At 40.9% G+C, this 25,363-nt stretch overlaps 1 protein-coding gene across 4 annotated transcripts in view; it reads left to right on the top strand.

Moving 5' to 3' along the window:
• The window catches only part of LOC140278117 (adenosine kinase-like), a 116,392-nt gene continuing 91,029 nt past the window's right edge, over window positions 1-25,363 (top strand). The window contains exons 1-5 of one of the 4 annotated variants that reach the window (XM_072373050.1): window positions 1-81; window positions 283-467; window positions 2,450-2,524; window positions 2,635-2,688; window positions 16,061-16,139. In XM_072373050.1, coding sequence (XP_072229151.1) covers window positions 418-467; window positions 2,450-2,524; window positions 2,635-2,688; window positions 16,061-16,139 — 258 coding nt within the window. In that variant the 5' untranslated portion in view covers window positions 1-81; window positions 283-417. Of the gene's footprint in view, window positions 468-1,614; window positions 1,713-2,449; window positions 2,525-2,634; window positions 2,689-16,060; window positions 16,140-25,363 lie in introns of those variants that run through there. The other 3 variants (XM_072373052.1, XM_072373049.1, XM_072373051.1) reach the window with 3 other exon arrangements.

The raw sequence follows: 25,363 nt of genomic DNA, 5'->3' as shown, positions 1-25,363 counted from the left end.
TGTGGTCTGTTTTTACCCCATGAATATACATGCAAGCCTGGTACTTCCGAGTTTCCTTATGATTGCATATCTACATCTAAGGTACCGTATCTCATCTTTTTTAAATGGGCTGCACGTGAGACGGAATTTCATGTAACCGAACCACTGGGAAAGGACAGAAACCGCGATAACGTCAAATATTTTTATGGAAGCTCAATGCACACTGGCCCAGACAAGTCAAAATGACTAGATGATAAGGACATCTGCCCAAACACCATCGCTAATTTTCTCTTTGGGTTGCAGGCGGTTGAGCAATTTCTTCACCATCATTTGAAGGATATAGGAAGCTGCTGTCTTTTGCTACTCTTCCCGTCCGAGAACAGAGGCTCTGAAGGCTCAGCTACTATCAAAAGGTTACGTTGCAGCTTTTGAAGAAAAATGTCTAACGAAGGAGCGAACACGTCAACAGGAAGGATAACGACGTTGCGGTAATGACCGATTGGTGATTTTGTGAAACTGTACGATGAGCTCCGCACAGCTAGCCGCTGTAGCTAGCTATTAATTCAAGCTAACGTCTCTGGTGTTGTGTTAACTGTCAGCTGGAGGTGCAGAGTGAGCTTGAACCTTTGAACGTAACATCAGCTCAAAGCGTTCAAGTTTAACCGCTGTCAGCGTTTATTTACATAATGCTTGGTCATAACCATACAGATCACGGCTAGCAAGACAAGTGGGGTTCATCACATGATTTGTCGCTACAATGATCCAAGCTGTAACTGTCTTTAAAAAAAGAAAAACAAAACAAAAGAAAGATAGACCATATGGGAGAAATGATATAGCTGATGTCTAAAATGATACTAATGCCTGTATTTTGAATGGGGGAAGTCGTGACAACACTTGACAAGCATGAAACAAACTTTATCGTTTGTTTAGAAGTTAGAATTAAGAGCACGTTTCATAAAGTGTAACACGTTGCAGTTAATGTCAAAACGTCAAAATTAGTAGGTGACCGTAACACAACAGATTTAATTATGTAACTTAGCATACATTAAGTTATGTATAATACGAAAAGAGGAAATCCAAATGTACAAAAAATTTCTTGCAACGAAAATGTTAAACCAGTTTCCCCGTTTATCCTTAATGAGTTCAATAACACGAATATACATTATCATTATTCATAATGTTAACAGCTGCAGCGTTGGGCTGGCAGGCGGCTAAGGTTTTGTTGACATTGAAAAAAACTACACAAAGTGAACCGTGTGGCGTTCAAACGACCGAGGAAACCCACCTCTGAAATGGCAAATATTTCGAAGAGGAGATGCAGCGACTGAGGCACATAAAACTGGACAAACCTGGCTATTAAACGTGTATTTTAAGATGGCTCTAAAGCAGTGTTGCTCGACCTTAGGGAATAATCTTGAGTATCAAGTTATATATTCTTTGTATAGTAACCTCCCGCTCGAGGTGCTGATGGTGTAACAGGGTTCCTTTTTTCCAATTTTTCCCCTATAGTCGAATGCAGCATATAAAGCCTTTCAGTAATTGGAATGTGTGTAGCCAATCATATGCCCAAGAACTAGTAAGACCCGCCTACTTCCTCCACCAATGTGTCAGGGTTGGCCAAAGAGCTGCCTCAGTTTCTGGAGTTAGAAAGCACGCTGCTTTGACAGAGAGCAGGAAGCTGTTATTAATTCAATCATCTGCTGATTTTTTTTTTACATCATGCCAACACCAAGGTGAGATCCAAATGATGATATCCACCGGTGTCTCCACAGCGAGCAATTCTGCTGTTATGATTGATGTTTTGAAAAAACGTGCTCACCTTACTGCTTGTCTTTTAAGAGGCTGGTTGAAAACACTGTTTTGACATCTTTTATACAAATGGACAAAACCAAACTGCTGCTTAAAAGGTTTGACAGTTATTGATAGTACTTTGAATCAGATGTTTACTCCGTCTGTGTCTTTGGTTAACCTGTGATAAGGTGTAGACCAGGAATAGACTTTGGCCACAATGGCTTCTTATTGCTTAGAATTTCCAGATAAAAGGGTGGTGCGAACAGAATAAGATTTCTCATCTTTGACACAGCAGCGTTTGTCAAATAATGCATTATTCTAAAAGGATGAGACCTAAGATACCAATCTCTATATATGAAAGCAGAGGCACAATAATCCTTTATTTTTCATCTTTTCAATGTGGCAAAGTTCTTGATTTTCATTTGACTAATATCTACACATGCACAGGTTTCTGTTGCTTTGTTTTCTCTTATGTTGTTGACACACTGAGCAGAGAATAAGTCTTGGGTAACAGAGCCATAAGTGAAACATGGGTTTGTCCCATCCTTAAATTTCATCAGTTCAAGCAGATGAATTACAAACAGATGATCTCCTGTATCACAGCAGATTCCTTTCTCTGATCGTGGAGAGCAGCTCAGTGGGAGTGCACACAATACAATGCTTTTTTGTCTCCTCGCAGTGAAAACATGCTCTTTGGGATGGGGAATCCCTTGCTTGACATCTCAGCTGTTGTGGACAAAGATTTCCTTGACAAGTAAGTCGAAACAGCTGATTTGTTTTCACTTATATCATCTCATTTCTGTTTCTAAAATGGACAAATCGCAGTCACATTGTTTACCTTTTACTTTTTTTTTTTCCTCAAAGGTTTGGACTGAAGCCAAATGACCAGATCCTCGCTGAAGACCAACACAAAGCCTTGTGAGTCATGTATACTGGACTGTAATCAGTCAGTACTGTAATGCATAGTGTTAAAATTTTGTGAAACCAAATAAGGGATACACTGGTCATTCATCCTGGCACTGTTAGCTGTGCTCAAAATAGCCAAGCCATAAGTCAGGCCTGGGTAAGTGTGAGCTTTAGAACTTGACACGCACACATTTTTTCTGAAACTGAAACTGTGATGAACTATACCCAACAGCCTCTAAATGTATCACTGCCTATCATATATATCATATATATCATATCCACATAAAGGTGGATCTACACATGCTTTTTACCTGCATTTTAACCTGTGTACATGATTATTTTTCATTTAGCCAGGCAAAGCATGTGAGTTTCCTCTCCAAACCCACCTCCTCAACCTTACCAGGCCCGAAAAATGTGCATGCGTGTTCCCGAATGTTGCCTCTCACACTTTTCAAAAGTAAGGTAAACAGCAGCAATATAGATAAAGTGGCCCAGCCTGACCACACTATTCTGCCTTTGTTTAATGCAGTGCAGATGGTGTCTTTGCAGGGAGTTTTTCTGTGTTGGTTATTAGTGCACTATTTGCAAGTGAGATGATGGCGAGAGGAAAGTGTTTGAGTTGTCTTTGAGGTCTAAAGGATTGAATGATTTTACACTGATTAGTAAATCACAGTAAATCACAGAGATGTTTGTAAAAGTAATGATTAAATGAGGGTTCTCTCCGGATACTCTGGCTTCCTCCCACCGTCCAAAAACACGCATGTTAAGTTGATTGGTGACTCTAAATTGACCATAGGAGTGAGTGTGCATGGCTGTTTGTCTCGGTGTGGATTCACCAGTTATAGAAAATGGATGGATGGATTAAATTATCTTTAATTGCCTTTACAGTTTAAAAAAAATTCAATGTTTTTAGCTTCATCCTGAATTTTTTTATGGCTAAAACTTAATTGTCTCTAGTGATGTGTTTAGTCATTTAACCAGATTATATTGCTAGATAACTGACAATGGGAATCAGTAACCTCCTCCGTGAGTTCCACGGAGGAGCTATTTTGGATTATTTTTTTAAATTATATTTTCTATTTTTGTGCTATTTTGGAGCTGTAATTTCAAAGCAAGATGGCTTTTTTAGTCGTGCTCGGACGGTCTCACAGCTGTAGCCTCTGTGAGGACTTCACTGATAAGAACATTTGTATTTTTTATTGATGCTGTATGTAATATTCAGAAATAGCTTGCAGTCTTACCAACGTGCAACATATAGGCTGTTATAGATCAAGTGTTGTAGATCAACATGTCACTCCTGTTCAGATGTATCTGCCAGATGTGATAACCACAATCTTATCTGCTGTTAAGCATTACAGTTTTCCTATGGATCAACAAAGATTAAATGTGCATTCATTAACATATTGTGCATTTATCTAACAAACACATGGAGGGCATTTCATTGAACAATAAAAAGAAAGAAAAATAGATTAAACCTGAAACCCCAGCACCCACTCCCTTGTTTTCTTGTAAGCATTTATCTTCCCTTTCCTTGTAAGGATATTATCAAAAATCTTTGACAGCTATCCCTCTTAAGTGCCCCTCAGTCTTGGAACTGAAAAAGTCTTAGCGCTGCTCTTACACCTTCTATGCCCACATTCCTCCTGTTAAACTTCAGTCAGCACCCTGGAGCAGTCATTTATAGATCATATAGTATCAAACATTTGAGCCATGTTTTATTACTTTGTACTGTATTGAATTAAAGGGAGTAGCTTCGACATCCTTAACATGTACAGAGATTTAGGTCAATTTATTGGTACTATTAAAGCATTTTTCTTTTTGGTAGTAAAATGTCTTAAAGCGGGGAAATTCCTAAGACCAAACAGGAAAAGTCTTGTTTTTGTTTCCAGGAAGTTTGGTGGAAAAGCCGGCCATGCACAAAAGAAGTGAAGTATTCATGTTTTTTTTGTTTTTTTACATTTTGTAGAAATGTAGAAATGACATTGTAATGCATTTAAAATCTGAAGGAAATCACAGCTCAGTAATTCCAAAACCATGGAGCACCAAAATGTTCCATATGCAATATAAAGACAGATCAGGACATCAGGTTGTTCGTACCTTACAATAGGCTACCTTGTCAGGTCTCGTTACGCTACAAAAGCACATGTGACCTTGGGTGGCGGCTGTGCTGGCAACACAAAGCAGCATCATCAGCAGTGTTGTTCTCCTTCAGCACAAAGGCTGCGGTGTTATCTTTAGCCCCACAGACACTGTTCTCTCCACATTCTGCACAAGGTCAGGGCAGGATTAACATGCTGCTTTGGTGGTTAATTCCCATCACAATGCATTTCAATGCATGTCTTCTCCAATAGCACACACGCTCGTCATTCTGTCCATACCTTTATATCACAATAAACGTGCAGGGTTTTATGTAAATTCTATAAAAAGCTTTAAATGCTGCAACATGAGCCTCAGTTTTCTTTCTAATAAAATCCCAAATTACAGTGTCATTTATCAGGGGATTATTTACAAACTGGAGGATGAACTTGGCTGAAACATGACAGTGACAAAAAAAAGAAACTATATTACAAAAAAAGGCCTCAGTAGACTTACAAGACCAGTCAACTAACACTGTTGTTGCGCTGCTGAATCTCATGTAACACGATTCATTTTTTCCTCCCATCACCCTGGTGGGAGAGAGATCATTGGATGCAGTGCACTGTGGTCGTTCCTGAATTCAATTATCTAGTCACAGCAGAGCCCATATAATCCTGTTGTGGCTGAGAAATTGTCTGCTGTACAGTAGAAACCATCAACGTCCCCTTTAGTACTGGCTGGGGAGTTGATGCTTGCTTTTTTTTTTTTTTTTTTTTGTGGTTGTTTTTAGAATCAGCCACAGCTGTGTCGTCTTTGTGTTGAGATAACTGATAAATCATTGCATCATTGGGCTCGGCTGCATCTATTAATTCTTTAGTGACATAAATGTAAGGTAGCAAAAATGACAAACTCGCAAGGAAAGCGAGTTCATTCATAAATCCTGTACGGCAATCCCAACCGCTGTTACAATAACATACCAGGAATCATATCACTGTGTCCTCCGCCCAGGCCAGCTGTTGCTTCCAAGTATTTGTATTTCAGTCACCGTTTGTGGTGGCCGGGTCATGTTGCAGTAACTGCATGCGTCATGCGCAGTCGCAGCTTTTACTTGGATATTTCCACTGTGGTCAGTGAGCTGCACTTGACGAGGTTGTTTTAAATAGATGCCGGTTTTTCAGAGGTGTTTTGAAACTATGGTATGGGAGGAAACCCGCTAACCATAACCTGGTTTGTGACTTCCTCTGCCAGCTTAAATTCTGATGGGTGATATTGTCAGATGTAGCACTAGAGTTCATTTTTGTTGTTGTTGCTGTTTTGTTGTTAGAAGGTAGGGATTTTTCTAGTTTATATTGTTGTGTTTAAGTAATCGGTGTGTTCATAATGTCTTTGCCACAGATAATGACACAAATAACTACTCATTTATAAGTATATTATAGTAAAGGTTTTCATCCTTATTAAGATGTTGTCATAAATTAACACATATTCGTAATTTGTCTTATTTGTTGCAGGTGGATATTTATTTTTAACCTTTCACCCCTTTTCTTAGTTGTAAAATCCCTCTTTTGAATTAGGGCATGCACCTTGTATGTCCAGCAGGTGGCAACAACAGCCTGCTGTTTCTGCCCCAAGAAGCCTCCACAGGAAGCATGCCAGCAGGATGAAAACACACCTCTTTCGGCTGGAGATTATAATTTGGGCAAATAGACATTTTATTTCAGGATAACTAGGCATTACAAATAGTTATGGATATGCAGCATTTCATAATACACCATGCACTCAAACCCTCCTGGGATTGTTAACCATGTCATATTAGAGCTAATAACTATTAGTGTGTCAAATTAGTGAATCATTGTTACATGAGCCTTTTTTATTTCACCCTGCACTGGGGGGGGAATCATCTGGCTCCTGAATATTAGTGCTGTTCAAACATTTGTTTTATGACTCCCTCTGTCCAATCATAATTAATTGTTTACTTTCTCATCTATGGATGATGGCATGACTCTTTTCAGAGGTTGTTTGCTCACAGCAATTAAGTTCATCAGGGCTCATCTTCTTTCCTCCTCCCCCCGTGTCCCCCCTCCCTCTTTTTCTCTGTTTCTCTGTGCTAAATGCAGATTAGCAGCGTCACAATCACATCCAGAATGAGAGTAAACTCCTCATTATGCCGTGTGACCCTCTGCTGCATGAATAATTCAGGGCCGCAGTGTTAGTGGCTGGCTGTTATTAGCATTCCGGATGGCGAAGAAAAAGGGAGAAAAAGGGAGGGAGAGGGTGGGAGGCTCATATCACTGACAAGGCTGACTCAGGGGGATCGGCACTGGATTGAGACACACATCACACACACATCATCACACGACACAGGAGATCAGTGGAGGTGCCTCTCCACTCACACACCCTGCTGTCTGTGTACATCTTACACACCCCTGCTGCTGCTGCTGTGCAGCTCAATCTGCTTACTGGGAAGAAAACAACAAAGGCCTCTCTCACCGAGTACATGCTAAACACTCTGGCTCCTGGGTTTGTGTGTGTGATAGATTCTGCTCTGTAAACACACTTGACTCTACCCCTCTTTCTTTATTTTTATGTTTTTAATAAATAACGAAGTGAATTGAGAGTGCTTGAAACCCCCAGCAGAGCTATCCTTGCATGTCACGAGAAGAAACGATTCTTCTTGTGGGGTGTGTGTGTGTTTGTCTGTGCTGGCATGCAGGCATGCGTGCAGAGGCTGCATGTGCTTGCCATGGTGCCACTTCACGAGATGCACTCATGCTTGACTGACTGTGTAGACACATTACAGCACCCAGATCCCTTGTCTGTTGCTAAGGCTGAGCGCTGTACTACAGGACTTAAACTCACCTCTGCAGGCCACTGGGGGGGTCAGCGTGTCCAGCTCTCCCTGCCACTCAGGACAAAGGTCATGGGCTTGCATCCATCAGCCAACCTCTGAGCCAAAGAGAGAGCAGACATTAATGGCACTCAACCGGTAATTGAGACATCAGAAACATGTTCAGCTGCCAGCCGTGCTGCTCTTAATGTTTTATTGATAAGCATAAATTTGACAATTTGGGGCGCTTGCGTAAATCTGACGTGCTGCGCTGTACTGTAAGAAATGTGGATGTAGACCTTTTGAATTATGACGCAAGAAAACTTTTCAAAAACAATTATTTAAAGACATGCATTCTGAATTAAAGACATGCACTGTGCTGCTTTAATTTCTGAATTAAACTATCGTGTTGTGGTGCGGGTGCTTTCTCTGCACACTGCGAGCAATGCACACTGCATCATGAGAGATGGCTGATGCAATCATAATTAAGGCTTGTCCTCACTGGAACTGCAGATGCCTCTCTTTTGTTGATGGCAGCTTCCAGCAGGTGGTGCCAGAAGGAAACATCACAAGTCAAAGGGGGTGTAACAAACATAATCTACATCTCTGTGCATGTGGGCACTTCCCCCTCCTCCTCTTCTTCTTCCCCTCCTCTCCCTCCAACTCCCCCCTTTAAAGAGCGTTTTATAATTAAAATGTGGGCGTCTCAGCCAGTACATACAGCATGTTCAGTTCAGTAAAGCATGCTCAGGGCTATTTTTAGTCCTATTTGATCCCCCAGCAGCCACACAGGAAAAGCCACTGATGGCAGAAGCCCTTATACATGTAGGTTAGTTGATATAGTATCTGTGCTGATCGTTTCTTTACACCTAGCCTGTGCGGGGGTAGAGATGCTAGGCCAGACTGGTGAGCAGAAACACTCCCTGCGTGTTTAAAGTTCACACTGGGCCATATGGTCCCCACAGTAGGGGGTGTTGGAGGAATTATTCACACGGTGCGCTCTGAATCACCGAGATCCTGGTATCAACCTCCAAGATAAGGGGAATGTCTCAAAGGCTTTGTGCTCCGGCTTCAAATCTCAATCCTCAAGAGAACGCCAGAAGCCCCATCCATGCTTACATACTCCCTCTTCCCACTCCTCTCCATCAATGTGTCCCTCTTTCTCTCTTTCATATCCTCACACACTCTCTCTCCCACATCCACACAGTGCAGTGTGACAAACAACGCCACCTTCTGCAGCGTGAAGCCAAAAACCTGTGACATTTTAGGGGAAATAATATGAACTCATCCTCCATGACCGGATTTCACCCCCACCATCTAATCCTTGAGTGCAGCCTAATTAAGTACAAACAGCAGTCCTCAGTTAATGCCAACAAATGGGCTGTTGCTGCTGCTGGATCGGTCGATTATTAAAGGGATGCACATTTCTTGTTTCTGCATTCTAATGCAATTACTCACCCATTATGACCATGTAATTGTGCAGTCATTAATTGCGCATCCAGTCTGTAATGCGACTGAAGTCGTGGTATTTTTTTGTGCTGTGGGACTCGAGGCGGATTGTCTCGGCTGAGTTCGCCCAAATGGATTGAGATACCTGAATGACAGCAATATCGTAATGCTTTTGTGCAAATCAATATGCACCCTTGACTGTAGTCTATTAGAAAATGTCAGAGGACAGGGAACAAGGCCTCAGTAGCTGTTTGAATCATGACTCATTTGTGCTCAGTACTTTTATGCGCCCCATTCTTTGCCATCTCTCCCCATCCTGCCCTAATGTTCCAATGATAAGAATGTCCTATTCATTCTGCGTTCCTCACCGGTTGCTACAGAGAGAGAGACTCTACAAGCCTTGAGTGAAAAGCACATCTATTTCTGAGAAGCAGCGCGAGCATGGTAGAAGATAATTATTGATTTGAAATAAGAAAGGATAAGGCTCAACCTTGAGCAGCCCAGCAATAGCACACAGAACAGAATAATTAATGGGCCTGTCTTGTGTCGGGACAAGCCTTCACACTGAGACGAGCGTATTGATTTTAAACAGATAAACTGCGTAACCCTTTGTGAAGGGTTTGACAAACAATTTAATTGGGGGGGAAAAACAACAATATTCCTCACCCTTTCTATCTCCCTTTCATCGCGTCCCTGAGCTGTTTTTCCTCCGTCTGACCTATGGAAACAATTACTGTGCATCAGGCCTTGTACTGCCTCCAGACTACCAAGGAAGACTGGTGTAGGATGCACGCACTGATTGGGGGATCTAATCAATGGTGGAACTTGTCTCCACTCCAGATGTTTGTGTTGAAACTGGGATTACCAAAGCTTTTTAGCTGCATTGCTCTCTCTCAGCCTCTGTCAGATAGAGAAGATGAATCTGCCTGTTTAAATGTACCTGCCTGCTATAGTTGAAGCAGAGATAATTTACTGTTCCTCTACAACCCACCTCCTTCCTAATCCCCTGAGGAGTGCTGCAAAGAAGCCCCAGTACTCTCACTTCTTTGCTTGTCCTCTCCTGATTAGCGATAGGGGCCGTTTGATCATGTTTCCCTGCCTGTCCTTGTGATTTGTAAGCTGTTTAAACGTGAACGAGGCAATTAAATAAGAACGAACGGCACGTAGGAGAGTGGGTGCTGCAGTGATCATTAACGATAAATTACCCTGGTGTGCACTCAAACACTCGGGAGGACTTTCAGGCGGACCACTCCGGAGGATCCAGATCCAATCTAGCCATTGATTAACAGAGACTTGTTCTTCCTGTGAAATCACTCGACAGGGATTTTAGGGCACTCATCCGGTCTTATCGAGATAGGCTAACATCAAAGACGAATGAAGAGGGATTGGCTAAATGGACTCCCTTTGCCCTCCATGTAAAAGACTTAGAAGAGCAAATCTTGAATTATTGCCTCATGTAAATAATCTACTTGGCTTGTTTTTTTTGTTTTTTTGTTTTCTTTTGGTGAAGTGAAAAAGGAACTCATGACTCACCCATGGTAGAGAACACTTTGGTGCTTTAGAAGCTCTCACATTTCCCTTGATGGGAAACAACGGTGGGGGCTCCATTCCCAGGAATGTAAACAACACAATGTTCTTAACTTGTGTGATTTACCCCAACAATGTGAATGTGTTAAGCCATGGATATGAAGAGGTATTACTTTTCGAGGAGGACTCTCATTTCCTGTAGCTTGGTTTATCTCCTTTGAATATGACTTAATTTAAGCTGAATAAATAAATACCCGTGTTAATCTCATATTGGAAGATATGTACTATGTAAGAGACAAACTGCACAGTGTCTTAAGTTCAGAGTGACTGGTAGTTGTCACTGGTAGTTATGTGAAGCATATATAATACAGATTGAGGGATGCAGTGCATAGCTGAAATTGCTGTTTCCCTGAACAACACCAGCAGGTTTTAAAAGCTGAGGTTAGTAGCTAAGGACATTTTGTTCAAAACAATTTCTTTTCCTCTGCTCCCTCCCATCACAGAGTGAGCTCAGACTGCAGTAGATGGAAAGGGATTTTCTATCCCTAAATGGCCATGGGGGCCGTTTACGGTGTCACTACTATGGGATCACATGATGTTCGAGGGTGTAAAGGTCTTGAGGCAGCTGCTCCTTTTCGGATGGGATTTTTAGAGGCGTCCAAGAGCAGGGCCCCACGCTGTCTGCTCTGAAAGGTGGAGCAAATACTTCTAGTGTGGAAGAAAAAAAAAAAAGAAAGCTCAAATCCTCAGAAGCTGTGTGTCTATTTGAAATGGGTCTGGAGTCCCTCGGCTGCCTTCATGTTATAAACACCCACAGTGCTCAAATTCTTCTTTTGTCAAGGAGTCATAACAGGTGTCTCAGGAAAGTTTTTTTTTTTTCTTTCCCCGGTTCGCATATTTTCCACTTGCATGGAAAGTTTTTTCCTTTATTAGGAACATTCTGCCCTGGGTAGACCCCTTGCCTTGAGACATATGTAGACTTTCTTTGAAGCAGATAAAGTTACTTTCACACTAGCTCAAAATTCGGCCATGCCTAGTTAAACTAGGTTGTGCTGTAGTATTGAATTGCTCTGGCTCACATGTGTTGGTAAGCCATGGTGCACTTTGCATACGGATTACTCCTGCCTGGCAGTATCTACAATAGATACTACATGTAAAAGTAAGGTAATACTTACTTTACTACTTTCTTTTTTTTCCTGTGGTTGAGAGCATCTATTTGGGTGTCTGAAGTCACTGCTAACTTAAAAAAAACAAAAAAACAGTGATAAATGGTTCAGTGAACCATTTAGAGGAAACTGGCATTACTCTACAAGTTTATCCTGGCTCCTTTATCATAATCTCTGCATAGCTTCAACCTCTCGTACTCTTTCCTTTTTTTCCTTTTGATTTTCTATTAACATCAGATCTCATCATTAGTTATAAAGTTAATTTAATATACGAAATAATTTATCTAATAATGCTCCACCCGTGTTATGTTTAACGTTTTATATCCCAACAAGGAAATCTGACTTCTTATTGATGTTCTTTCATTTCTTACCAGCAGGAAGTTAGACATTCCAAGTTCCCATGTGTTCGTTGATGTGCTATCAAAACATCGGTGAAATATTACCCACGGAAGAACCGTTCTTGATGTTAGTGACTAATTGAGCAACGAGCAATGAAGATTTATGTGAGTTCTCAGTGGTGTCATTAACTGACTTGCAGCCGTCACTTTCTACAGTTCCTGTTTGACCAACTTTCACAAACACATCTCGTGACGAGACTTTGCTTAAAAGACGATTTGCTAGTCTACCAACAGTCCAAGGCAGAACCGCAGGCGAGAAAAATGTAAGTATTTGAGAATAGAGTTCCCAGTCAAGTATTTTCCAGTATGGTGTGTGGTCTGATCTTTCAGGCATACTTACAGTATGCTCTCTCATAGCATGTTGGCATGCCCAAAGGGCTATTAAGTACTACAGATCTCAGAAGAGGGGGGGTGTCACTCCTCACCCTAAAATGATCAGCTTGAGTAGAGATGAAAATGAATGGAAGGAAAAGGAGAGGCTGTACTGTGTCTCTGTTATATTGACCGCATCGTGTCGCAGACATTTCATTGAGACCTCTGAAAACTGTGTCAGCTTGTGAAAAAAGGACATGATATGTCTCTTTTAAACACTGAAAGTCAAGCTGCCTCTGAAAAAGTTGTAAAAAATCCAAAAATGCTTTGGAGCACAGCATAACCCGACCCCTTTGGGGTTACACTTCTTTCACTCTGTTATTACACACAACACCAGTGGGAGTGGTATGGGCCACCTTGAGCTATTTAGTATGTCATTTGATTTCTCCCTTGATGTAAACACGCTTACAAATGGACAGTCTTCCATGAACAGCTGAGGATACAAAGAAAAAAGAAGGCAGGCATATCATGAGATGATATGGCATATCGTATTGACTGCAGTTGGGTCAATTACCTTAGCAGGATGGACACATTTATATAGCTAAACCGCTTGGGAGGCTGTTTTTTTTTTTTTTTTTTGTGAACTATGTGAAGAATACACATCATTCATGTCCCAGCTTTCTAGATAAGCTTCTATCTTCCAGTGGAGCCCAGCTTTGCATCGCATTGCGTCTAAGCATCGAAGTTATTGATGTTTGAAATGGCTGTATGATAGGAAAATACAAAAAGGATAATGCCGCTTTCAGTATTTCTCTGTGAACCCAAGTGAGTTCCTGTGGTTTATGTTTGAAATCTCTGCAATTGTTTGCTCCCCATTCCCCAGTGAATCGCCTGTGTTCGTAACTCATTGTGTTTAGTCTGTTAACAGTCGATTCAAAACTTTGCTGTATGGGTTAGACTTCAAACATTTAATCAGACGTAGTCTAGCTAAATAATTTGTCTGGCTATCAGGCTTTTGTACACAAGGAAATTGTAAAACTTGTTTTTCTAATAGCCCTGAAAACATAGCCTATGAAATGCAAAATAGTTGCTCATTTCTTCCATGTTAAAGATGAATAGTGCCTTTTATTTAATACACCGCTTTGAGGAAGCAGTTGAAGTTCTTTAGTTATAACTCTCTGCTCATGCTGCTTTAATACTGTATGGCTAACTGTAACCATGTGTTCCTCTTTTGCTTTTATCAAGCTGACATCAAGAACCCATCTGCCTCTTTTCAGCTCTGGCAACATCTGTGGTCAAGCATCCATTTTAACAAAATTCACCATTGACTTGATTTACTATTTTTCTTTTTTGGCAGTTTATATAAACAGCTTGCAGCTGGAATGTCACAGTTGAACAAGGGCAAAAACTTCTGTCACTTTTTTTTATTTCTGACTTAAAGTGGTCCTGTGTGGAGTCTGTTTTCCCACTATATACAAGGGCTCAGGCTTTCTACCGTGGCCAAAGACATGCATACTAGGTTATTGGTGATTGTAAAAAGGTGAGCATGCACGGTTGTCTGTTTCTCTGTGTTATTCCTGTAATAAACTTGCAGCCTGTCCAAGGATGTACCTGTCTCTTGCTTAATGTCAGCTGATATTGGCTCTGACCCCACTTTTGCTCTAGCAAAGGATGAAGCAGGTGTAGCTGATAGGTGGAAAAAATATGCCCACAAAGTTGACACTTGAAAGGCATGGCCATGTTCATATATGCACATTATTCTTTAAATGTCTTTTCTGTTTGCAAAGATCAAACAACAAAGTTCCACTAAGGTTGAGTTTTGGAAACCCTTATGCTTAATATACCTGCCAATATAGATCTTATGACCAGACCCTTGAACCATAAGCTGGGCTTCAGTCACTCACTTTGAGTGCTTTGTTTTGATTTGTGAATTTGGCCAACAGTTTAATAGAAAGCTACGTATTACTGCAAGTACCAAAGCGGGAGACGGGATTCAAACGAATGCATTGATGTTTTCTGTTGGAGGGAGGCAGTTTTGTTACTGTTGGTAGATGGTCCTACCAGGCAATGGCAACATTCAACAGAACAGACAAAATAGTTTTTTAAATATAAGAAAAGTGGTTAAAATGTGCAAATGATAAATAAAATGGAGAAAGTTGTTAGCTAAAATGCTGCGTCTTTAAATTGGAGTTTAGAGTACAAATACAAGTTTGACCTGTGATGCAGTAATGATGTAATAAAATTACAGTAACATTTTAGCTTGAGTGCTAACAGGCAAATATAGAGGAAATTTTCTATCAGTTGGTGCTTTGCATGTTCTGTGATAGTTCTCCTCCTAGTCTTATTAGACTTTACTAATCTATGAAGAGAGATGGTTTTGTAGAGCTTGGACTAATGTTGTAAAGTCACAACTCAAGAAACACACCAGAAGAATACACACACATATGCTTTGTATGGTTCTCATCAGGTCATAGCAGAACTGTTGTACACGCGGAATGCTCAGCTTTGCTCAATCGCTTCTCGCTAGATTTGTCTGTGTGACATTAGTGCTTGGAAAATAGGTTGGTCTGTGTGGGTGCAGGGTTTTTCTTTCTTTAGCTGAAAGCTGCTTTCCAGCTACAGTGACTGGATACAAGGTTGATGAAAGAGCTGCCGCTGAACTAAAACAGAAAATATGTGGGTCCTAAAATAAAGTTCTGTAGTGTCGAGGGGTGTCGTAGAGTTAGGTGACCTCATCAAATGTCTGCTATGTTGGAAAGCCTAAACACATTTGGTACGATACGGTTAGAATGTTGGCAGCATGCATGTTACAGTGTTTTAGCATAGTAAGTTAGACAGTTTGACATTACATCTCACGGAAAGTCATGGGTCCTTTGTCTCTACCCCCACTCCGTATCTTGTATTGAGCGGCGAAAATGATCTCTTTATTGGGATACAAAAGAGGGTATCTAAAGGTTTAATAGGCCTCGGGATTCATCTAATGAAGTTCATCAGCTTCTTAATCCTTTGTGCGTCGTTAGTACATTTGAGTTCTCTCATTTTCACACCCCCGTAGTGGTCACAGCTGCATCTCATTTATACGTGTACATCCCTCACCATTGGAGTCTGTATCGACTAATTTGTTGTGGGGGAATTGATTAGAATTTTATCATACATAAGGAAATTAATGTACTAATTATGAGAAAAAAAGTTGAAGATAAAAAAATAAAAAAATGATAGCTCTATTGACTTCATCAAACAATGACATTTTATAGACAGCCAACTTCACCGTGACATCATATGCTTAGGAAAAACACTTTTCTGGCTTTTGCTCATGCCATACCTCATGAGTAGACGAGGAATTAGTGACGGAGACTTTGTGATACTAATATTAGACATCCTCCTTTTCAACGGTACAGACATATTCCTCTGTGCTATTTTAATGGAGACGTGTTTGAATGATTCATATTTTAGAATGTGCAGCTTCTTCACATTAACATCTATGTTTTAGGTGTTTTGGTTGTTATGTCCTCAACTTTGGAATATAAAGCCAAAGAAACATAAATGCACTGCATCCCTTGACTCTAAAAATAAATTGCTCTGGACAGATATGAATGTGAACTGCAACTTGACTGAACTTTTTTGTATTTCAGGTTTGAAGAAATTGTCAAGAGGAACAAAGTTGAATACCATGCAGGTGGTTCTACCCAGAACTCAGTGAAAATTGCTCAGGTTAGTCTAACCCAGCTCTCTGCACTGTGCCTGAATGTGTTTTGAATATACAGTGGTATGCTTGTAACCTTAGATTTATCGGCATGGCAGCCCTGGGAATACAGAGTATAGCTGCATAGCGCATTGACACATTACAGTTTTAGCTGCTGTGAATTCATCAGACCTGCCACGGAAAAAGAAAGGCGGGGAGGATTAATAATATTTACAGTGTTATCTAGTTGGCCTAATTTCCTGAGACATATCAAGCATCAATTAGTGAGAATTACAAGTAGATGCAATTAACATGTCACAACAAATTATATCAAACAAATGCTGATCTGTCTCCCTGGCTGTTAGACAGATCTGAGCATCTGAAAGAAATTGGTGATTGTCCAAATCTAAAATGACAATCTGAACTCTAAAAGATTATTCAATGAATCACTTTTTTCTTAAGTGACTACAGCACGTCTCTGAATTTGACATGCAGTGATTAGCTGCTGATAAGGCTTCGGTCTGCTTGGAATAAACAAAGAAAAGGCATCCATCTGTAAAATAACTCTCTTCCAGGGAGGAGAAATGAGTGCAGAAGCTAATTGAGAGGCTGATGTTTATGAAAGCAGTAAGTCTCTTTTGTGTGTGTGCGTGTGTGTGTGTGTGTACGTGGTTTTGTTTCTCAATGTCAGTGTGTATTGTATTTGTATATACTTGAGTTTGCTCATCTGCGTTTGTGTGTTTTTGGCAAAAGATAGACATGGAGTGAGGGAAAAGAAAGCAAACGGGCCCTCAGGCTGCCACCATCTCTATGCTTCAGAGACAGTAAACATCATTTTAAAAGAGATGCAGAGCTGTGCATCTCCATACAAACACTCTTTAATTATCGAGATCAGAAGCGTTTGCATAAAACTGAGTCACTCACAGACATTAACTGTCAACTTTGCTTTATTCTCTGGGCAACATATCCTCATTTTTCAAATTCTGTGAAGCTTTAAACAATGCGTTTCTCCTTGAGACAGTTACAAGCTTAGAAGTATAACCGTTGAATTTCCAACAGGAGACTTTTTCCTCCTCTCTTGTCAAAGCTTGAGCAAGAGTAAAAAGGCATATAATCAGTTTGGTCTTCAGTGAAGACATAGAAGTTGACAATGATTTTTCATGTTTAATTTAGGAGGACACTGGTTGAATTGCCTCAAGCTGCAAATCAACTCCCATGTGAAATCGGATCGAGAAAGAATTTTTATTGCTAGCCCTCGCTGGAGAAGGAGCTGTCATGGCCTCTTTGCCCTGCGAGGAGCGTTCAGTTAACTAAATTGGTCTCATAATGGCATAGCAGGCCCTAGTCAAATGTTATTTTACCCTGTTTATTTGGATATTTACCCCCTTCTGAGGAAAGATGTTGAGCAGATTCTGAAATGCTCAAGATAACAAGAGTGTTTTCGTCTCACACCCCGAAGTCTCAGAAACAGTTTCTGTCAATATATACCTTGAAGCACTGACTTTTCCACATTTCATTTTCAGTTGATGGTGTTCTTTTATGAAACATGTATAATGCATAACTGGCTCCCAGATTATCACATTGTAGCACCTGCAATATGTGAAACTTCAAACCCTGTTGTATTGTGGAAGCTGAACCTTCAAACACGAATGATATGCACTGCAGCACTGAATCCACATCAAAGGGGCCCAGTGACTAAATGAGATGCTCGATCCAGGCAGGTTTGCTCAGGAGCACCATCGCCGCTGGAGGAGGGAGAGGACTGTTCAGAGGCTTTGCACAGGAATCGCTACACATGCTGGGAAAAACCCTGGGTGTGGGAAGATCAATGTCTTCGTCAGTAGAACTCGTACTTTCCTCCAAAAACCCAGCCACTTCATCCGAGGCTCTAATAGGTTAAATACTGCCGCTTCTTCCAAGTTAAGATTTCTGCACTATCAAGGAAAACGTAAACCTTGGCTTTAGGAAGATGCTGAATCGATGGTAATTGGATTTGGTCAAATGAGAATTGACCAAGAAGAAGCTTAGATGGATAAGTACTGTTTCCCTCTAACCACCATCTTTGCCCTACTCTTTGATTCTTGCAGTGTTGGCTTTTCATCAGTGTGTTACAGTCAGTTCCATCGTTACCTTCTCAATTTTCCTGCACTTATCCATATTCAAATCACACATTTTGACAAACTACAGGTCTCAAAGTAGGTGCATCAATGCATTTGTACTTCCCTAGCTGTGCACAAGTGCTTCTCAATAAGCTGTGGATCACGTTTGAATCAAGTCGGTGAACTTGCAAGCATGTATGCAAAACCTTCTGGCTCTGATTCTTTTGAAAACGCGTGATGATAGAGGTGGATTGGACGTTGTTGCCTTTGCCCAAGCTCTCACAAACACCATTCCCTGAAGGGGCATCCAACATAAAGGCTTACTTACTGGATGTTGCAGGGCTGTAAGGTAACAAAAACCAGCCCAGTGTTGCTGCTTGCATACAGCCTCACACATCAAAGGGCTTCTGCTCAGATAGGGCATGACAGGAAACAACAATCAGCTTTTTTCTCTTTTCTTTTTTTACACTTATTTACAAAGTTGAAGGGTAAAAAAAAAATGTGGCTGAACGCGTGATCCAAAATTTGGTACTCCCAAACACGCTGGTGTTTTTCACGTGGCAGAATTGGTGGTGGGAGTCATTTGACTGCAGGGCTGTATCAAGAAAGCACAGTCAATTCATTTAGACAGAACATCAAAGTCCTCCAACAGCTCCTAAGGGCCTAGAGATTGAAGTCTGAGCGGAGACAGGCTCATAGGGAGTTATTGCTGCCGTGAGGGGAAGTAGATCCTACTCTGACTGCCTCATGTAAACCGTGCGCTCTCATTAGGTTCCCCACAAATCAACACCATTGACATATTGTATTTCTGTGCACTGTAAGCAGGCTTTTTACCCATTCACCAAATGGACAAATTGCTTTGTCTAAGTGCCTTAGCTGTAAATGTGTCACAAAAAGTTATGATTAATTATGTCCTCTTTTCTTTATTTAGATTGTGTGCAATTTTTGGAGTCTACATCATCAATTCACTGTGATGTCTTAATTATTGTTTAGAGAGTAAAGGCTTTTGAAAAATCTGCTGCCTCTGTCATGGTTATGATGCCTGTTTAACATTTCCTCAGACTTGGTCAATCGTGGAAAGGGTGAATGGGGCCCAGCCTAGTTTGTTGGCTCTGAGCTCTTAATTGGAAACGCATGTGCACCACACTATTGAAAGCTGTATTCAAATAACAGAAAAATCCCACAGCACCACTTGACTTCGAAAAAGTTCTTCACTAGCTCCTATTTTGCAGGCAAATTCTCAAACTGGTTTTGATGTCTCATTGAAGGCAGTGACTTATGTCTCTGGGTGAAAATATTCCATGACCTAATGTTTGGCTTTTACCGCTCGTTTTGTTAAATAAATAAAGAATGGCAACTTGCCTCCATTTCAATGGGCTAAATGAAGAAATGCCTACGTCTGGTACCACTTAGAGAAAAGAGGACAGTTAAGGAGAAAGAGTGGAGCTTTTGTGTTCTAACTATGTGACTGAACTTTCAGGAGGATGTGTTTAAAATCTTTCTGTCACTTTCTGTTTTTACCTTTTCTTTTCACTCTTAATGATCAGCATTAAAACAAATATGCTTTGTCTGCAAGGAGACCCGGAGGGGGCTTTTGAGACATTTGATGCTGGTTCATAGTTGAGTTTCTGGGGTTTTTGATCAAATTAAGTGAGCTTGTACTTCTGTAGATAGAAGCACAGCTGTGCCGAAATGAGCAAGTTAATGACCGATTTAAACCGAACCCTGGTGAGCCTTTGAGCTGTACAACATAGAAATCAAACCTCTCAAGTATGTGCCTGTTGTTAAAGCAAAACCCTCTTGTTTGTTTTAAGACAGGTTAATTGCAGAACCTCTGTTGGCACCTACTCTGAGCCGTTTTATGGCACCGGGGTCTTGTCGTTTCCTTCCCATTATGAAGCAGTGAAAGGTCACAGTCTGTTAAGCTTCTCATGAGAGATGCATGAATCCAAATGGATTTTTTTTTTCTTTTTCATTCCCATCACCACTCGTTCTAAACATTCCAGGTGTGCAAGTATGCACTTGAGGGGGGCCGCCATTGTTTTTCTCGACACAAGTGGCGGAAGCAAAGAACGCCTCATTCGCTTTGATGAGCGATGTGTTCATGCGTGGGCTTCAATGTCACCCGCCATGAGGCAGCTGTGAAGTCGCAGCTCATGTCTGTTGTGCCATTTACTCAATGATGAAGTGGGGAGATCTCTCTTGGTTCCACATTCACCTCCCCTTTACACACTTGTACATGCACTGTCTGAGTATGTGTTCCTCCCACCTTAACTGTATTGTGACTGCATGTCACTGCTAATACTAGCATTCATTAAATCTGAAACTCTGTGATCACAGTGAGAAAGGTTGAGTGGGCGATTATGTAAAGTTTTTGTCATCAGAAAACATTAAAAGCCGATGGTCCTGCCCTGCGATGTCTTTGTTCTTCTTTTCCCCAAATGTTACTTTCACACAGAAATTAATTAGTTTGATTCAATTTTCCTCTCAGATTCTGAAGAGTTTGTTGCCCTTGCAAGAATGGGCACAGTTAATGTCACCGTATAGGTGACATATCAACATCCCTGTTAAAGTTAATTTACCATTGAATTTGTGACTTTATTTCAGCTGCCAACAGGAAGACGTGGGGAGTAGATTGTAACTCATAAGTATGCATTGGAAAGAGTGTTGATTAACATTGAGGGCTCGAGAGATGACACACTCAATGTGTCTCATCTAGCCTCAGAGGCTGGCAGTGGAATTGAATGTGATATCTTGCATAACGTGTCCTTGCTTTAAGTCCTTGGTTCCAGGCTCAGAAAGAAAGGCTGCACCACTGCTACGCTCGCTCTTTGCTGGGCTGTTTTACAGCTGCCCAGGCTCCAGTTGAGCTCTGAGTGAAATCTGAAAGGACTTGTGAAGTAGACAGTGGTCCACATATCTCGCGGCATTTATATCAAACTGCAGGAAGGATGTTTTGCCCAGGACACCGATACATCACTGCAATCTGTTCTTAAAAGCAAGTACTTGTATTTATGGTACACAAGAGATGCGGGAAAAAAAATGTGCTCAGATGTCTGTGAGAACATTTCAGACTGTAAACAATGCTTCATTAAACCAACTATCGTTGGAATCACTGGCTGACACAGGTCAAGTAACTGGTGAATGAAAGGATGATTGTGCATTTTACACAACTGCTCTACATTTTCATGCAGCTATTGAACGATGCCCCTCTCTCATATTTCCCCACAAAGTGCCTGTGGCAGTAGTATTTATTTGGCACATTCTCAGCATGCTCCCACTCTTGCGGTTGAAGTGTTGCATAGCAACTGAGAAAAACAGCTTTAAATATTTTGGTTAAAAAGGTTTTAAGAAAATAAAGAACAGCCTGCAATTACTGTTCATTTCTCCCAAGTTCATAAGTTTAAGGAGCTGTAGAATTGCGCCAAGTAATAAATGAAATACCAAATTTGGCTTTGTGTTGGCTCGGGAAAAAAAAAAAACGAGAAACTCTATGTCTAGAATATTACCTCCTCTTGTGCCAATTCGTCTTTTCCTGTTTTGTTTAGCGAATAAATGCTGGCAGCTGTCTGCACCTTCACTAATTCACAACTGTTTTGAAACAAAGCTTACAGTAGTTTTCAAAGTGCAGCTTGGCTTAGTTTTCAAGCCAACTGAGTATATCTTTGACAGGATGGAAAATGTGTAGGTGAGTGCAAATTTGAAGTGATGTGCCTGAGGAAGAGGGATAGGAATGGAGCGGCGGGGATGGGGCGCATGTGGAGAGAGAGAAGGCTGCATGACGCACAGCAGGTGACAGACAGACACTAATAGTAATGGCTCTTATCAGTGCTGCGCTCGCTCCCTCTTTTCACATGGGCTCTGACATCCTCCTCCTACTCCACCCCCTCCATCTAGCAGGGGGTGTTGGGAGCTCGCTGGGTTGTGCAGCGCGCTCAGACGGAAAGAGCCTGCCAAACACTGGTCCCCTCACATATAAATTGCATCATTAACATCGCCTAGATTATTCCAGGCTCTCCCACCGGGTTTATGGCAGCACCGGCTCAACTTAACTATTTGACTCACTGAAGACATTCAGGTTTTCTGAGTGAGCTGTGCTTAGATCCGCTGTGAAATACACCGGTTCTATTCTCTCTTAAGGTTTTAAACAAATCCAGAAGAAATGTGTCTGTATTTTTAACCCACTGTGCCCTATTATATAGTATAAAATGCTTTATTTTTCTATCTTGAGTTGTCAAATCTTGCATTATGAGTTTTCACTAAAAGATACAGGTTTCTATCAGTGCTGGGATATATGGTAAAATTAGGGCTTACTGGCAAAGAAACTCAATATCACAAAGATAGCCGCTTGATATATGTCTGTTTGTTTACCACAATATGGTAAATGCATTCAAATTCAGCAGTGAAATATTAAAACAAACTTTCTACAAGTTTTCTTCAAATATATTGATTTGCTCTTTGTGAAATAAGTTTTTAAAGTTTAACTACAGCACAATATAAATGAATTCATTATAACAAATTACTGTACAAATGAAAGTGTTTATCTGATGAAGATTTACATCTCAATATAGTTAAATACTGTATATGCAAATCACAAGTGGCAAAGATGTCTAATTGTTATTCAGTACAATTAATCGGCCCATTCTTATGTCGCAGCAGACCACCTTGATAAGTTAACTTTTAGCTAATTATGAAAGTTTTTAATTAGATTTTTCTTATATTTGAACCATGTAATATTGTCTATATTTTTGATAGAATATGACCTAAAGCATCACTGCTTGCAAATGTAGATAAAGATAATCCATTTCAACAGATGAGACAAAGATATAGTACATTGTTATTTACTTATTCAGGAAAATCCAATATTAGATGCGCAAGCACTGCTGTGACCCTGCCGTGTCACAGTAACTGGAAGTAAAGATTTCTGGTGAAGGTTTTTCAGTTCTGCTCATTTGTTTGGAGAAATTTCAGCCCAAATCTATGTTCAGAACAGCTTCAGCTCTGGATTGTTGATAACTTTCCTTATAAGAACGATGCACTTCAAGTTCTTTCAGGATATATTTCTGTCTGATAAAGGTCTGTTGGATTGATTTTGCTATTCCATGCTATTAACCATTCTTCGGTAAAACAACTCGGTTATTATAGTTTAGAGTCGTCTCGCTGCATGACTCTCTTTCTCATTAAATTCACTTTGCCAACACACGCCCTGACAATTTACTTTTGAATTCACTGGTGCAAGTCAGTATTCATTGTTCCATCAATGATCCTCGCCCAGCTGCAGCAAAGTAGATCCCAACCACGGTGCAGACACCACCATGTCTCACAGATCGCATTAAAACCCTCGAAAAGTTCTATTATTGTCTCATCCGTCAACAACATATTTTCTACAAACCTCCGAACTTGTCCACGTCATCTTTTTGCAAACACCTGACAGAAAGCAGTTTTCTCTCTTTCTACCTTTCTAAGGAGGTTAACGATGATCTTGGATTGCCTCCATTTGTAGAGGGGTTTTCTTACTGCAGGTTTAGTTGACTTCATATTCTTTACAGAGGGGTTTATTACCTTTTCATACCTGATGAGCATTATCAACTCTCATAAAATCTCCTCTGTCAGTGCAGCAGTCACCTCAGTAAAGTACTGTGAACACCAGACTGTCATAGATCCCTGTTCATTAAATAAAACTGGATGCACTCATAACTCTTCTTATAATGGTTAATAGACTTTTTGTCTTTTTGGAATTGTAGTGGCCCAATTTTGGGAAATAAGATGCTAACATAATTTCTCCGCAGCTAGCTGTTATTGCTTTACTTGAGCAATATTGCTAATTTCCCCAATGCTAGATATTATACAATACAATCTGTGATCCATTGCTCCACAAAAGGAGGCTCTTAAGCCCAGTTGACATCTGCAATAGAGCTGGATTGGGCTTCCTCCTCAGATCAGTTGGCAATTAACTCTGTAATTACTATCTGAGGTCAGGGTTAAGCTCAGAGTGAAAGGTTGGAGCAGCAAACATTTTTAGATTATCCTCTTACTCTATTATCCTTTCTCACCGCTACAAGGTTTTACCTCATAGGGAGAATACATTACATAAAGCCTCTTGGCAATTACTCCTCAATGAATATCCGCATGGTGTATAGTCCTGTGATTAATCTGGAATCCCCTCTGCCCCTGTCCAACTGTAGGCCTGGCTCTGCTTACCATGCAGGTTTCATTTTCACCTGAACAAATGGTTTCCTTAGACAAAAAGTGCCAACCTTTTACTTTTACTAGCTGCTTCAGAGAAAAAAAAAAAACAACAGAAAGGAGAAGGGGAGGGGGGGCAGGTACAGCTTCCTGCAGCAATAACAGATATCCCAACAAGGAGAAAATGTAGGGGTGGAGTCAGAGTAGTCGGTGGCGGGGAGTTTTTTAGGAGGGGGAGACACTTAATAGTGTTGAATAAAGGAACATTTATTTTTGTGCTTCGGCCTGTAACAGCCTCAGGAAATAGCTCAGTCTCTTGATTGCGAGCAAATCCTATTAACTTACAGTGCTCTCACTCAGGGTAATGGGCTCCACCTTGAGACTTAGGAGAACACTTTTCCCTCTGACACACTGATACCGGTGTCTGGAGGGCTTGGCGTTGGGTAGTCTAACACTTGGGCAGAGACTAATCAAGTCAAACAATCTGCCGGGCGGGAGAAACACAGAGTGAGGATGTTGATATCCAGCAAGCTCATTCAACAGGCCCCTTCACACGTTCCTAACCCAATACCAAAGGATCACTGCATGGGATCAGTTCAAGATCAGGTTATTTGAGCCCCTGAGAATTGTAAAGCGATCCCTGAGCAGTTTTTGCTTTCTCAGGAGTGATCAGAGCGGTTGGTTCTGTTATAGACTTCTAGGGCCAGGGCCAAAGGGAACTCCGGGGGTCTCCATTTATTCCTGTCCAGCAAGGGAAAGACTGTGTGTCTGTGAAAGTGTTTGTGCTGTGTGTGAGGAGAAAGTGAGAAAGAGAAACTCAATTTACAGTATGCGGGTAACCACCATCCTAAAGCCAATTGGTTGAGACACTACAATATCTTTTTTGTGAAAACATGGTGTGCCTCTAGTTTATTATTTTCTGTCAGGAATCTGATGGTTCAGAAATTACTGTAGTTAGTTTTAAGCTG

The sequence above is a fragment of the Leuresthes tenuis genome, unplaced genomic scaffold (assembly GCF_036924035.1).
Source record: "Leuresthes tenuis unplaced genomic scaffold, fLeuTen1.0.hap1 SCAF_20, whole genome shotgun sequence".
Taxonomy (NCBI): domain Eukaryota; kingdom Metazoa; phylum Chordata; class Actinopteri; order Atheriniformes; family Atherinopsidae; genus Leuresthes; species Leuresthes tenuis.
This window is presented reverse-complemented; position numbering and strand designations above follow the sequence as displayed.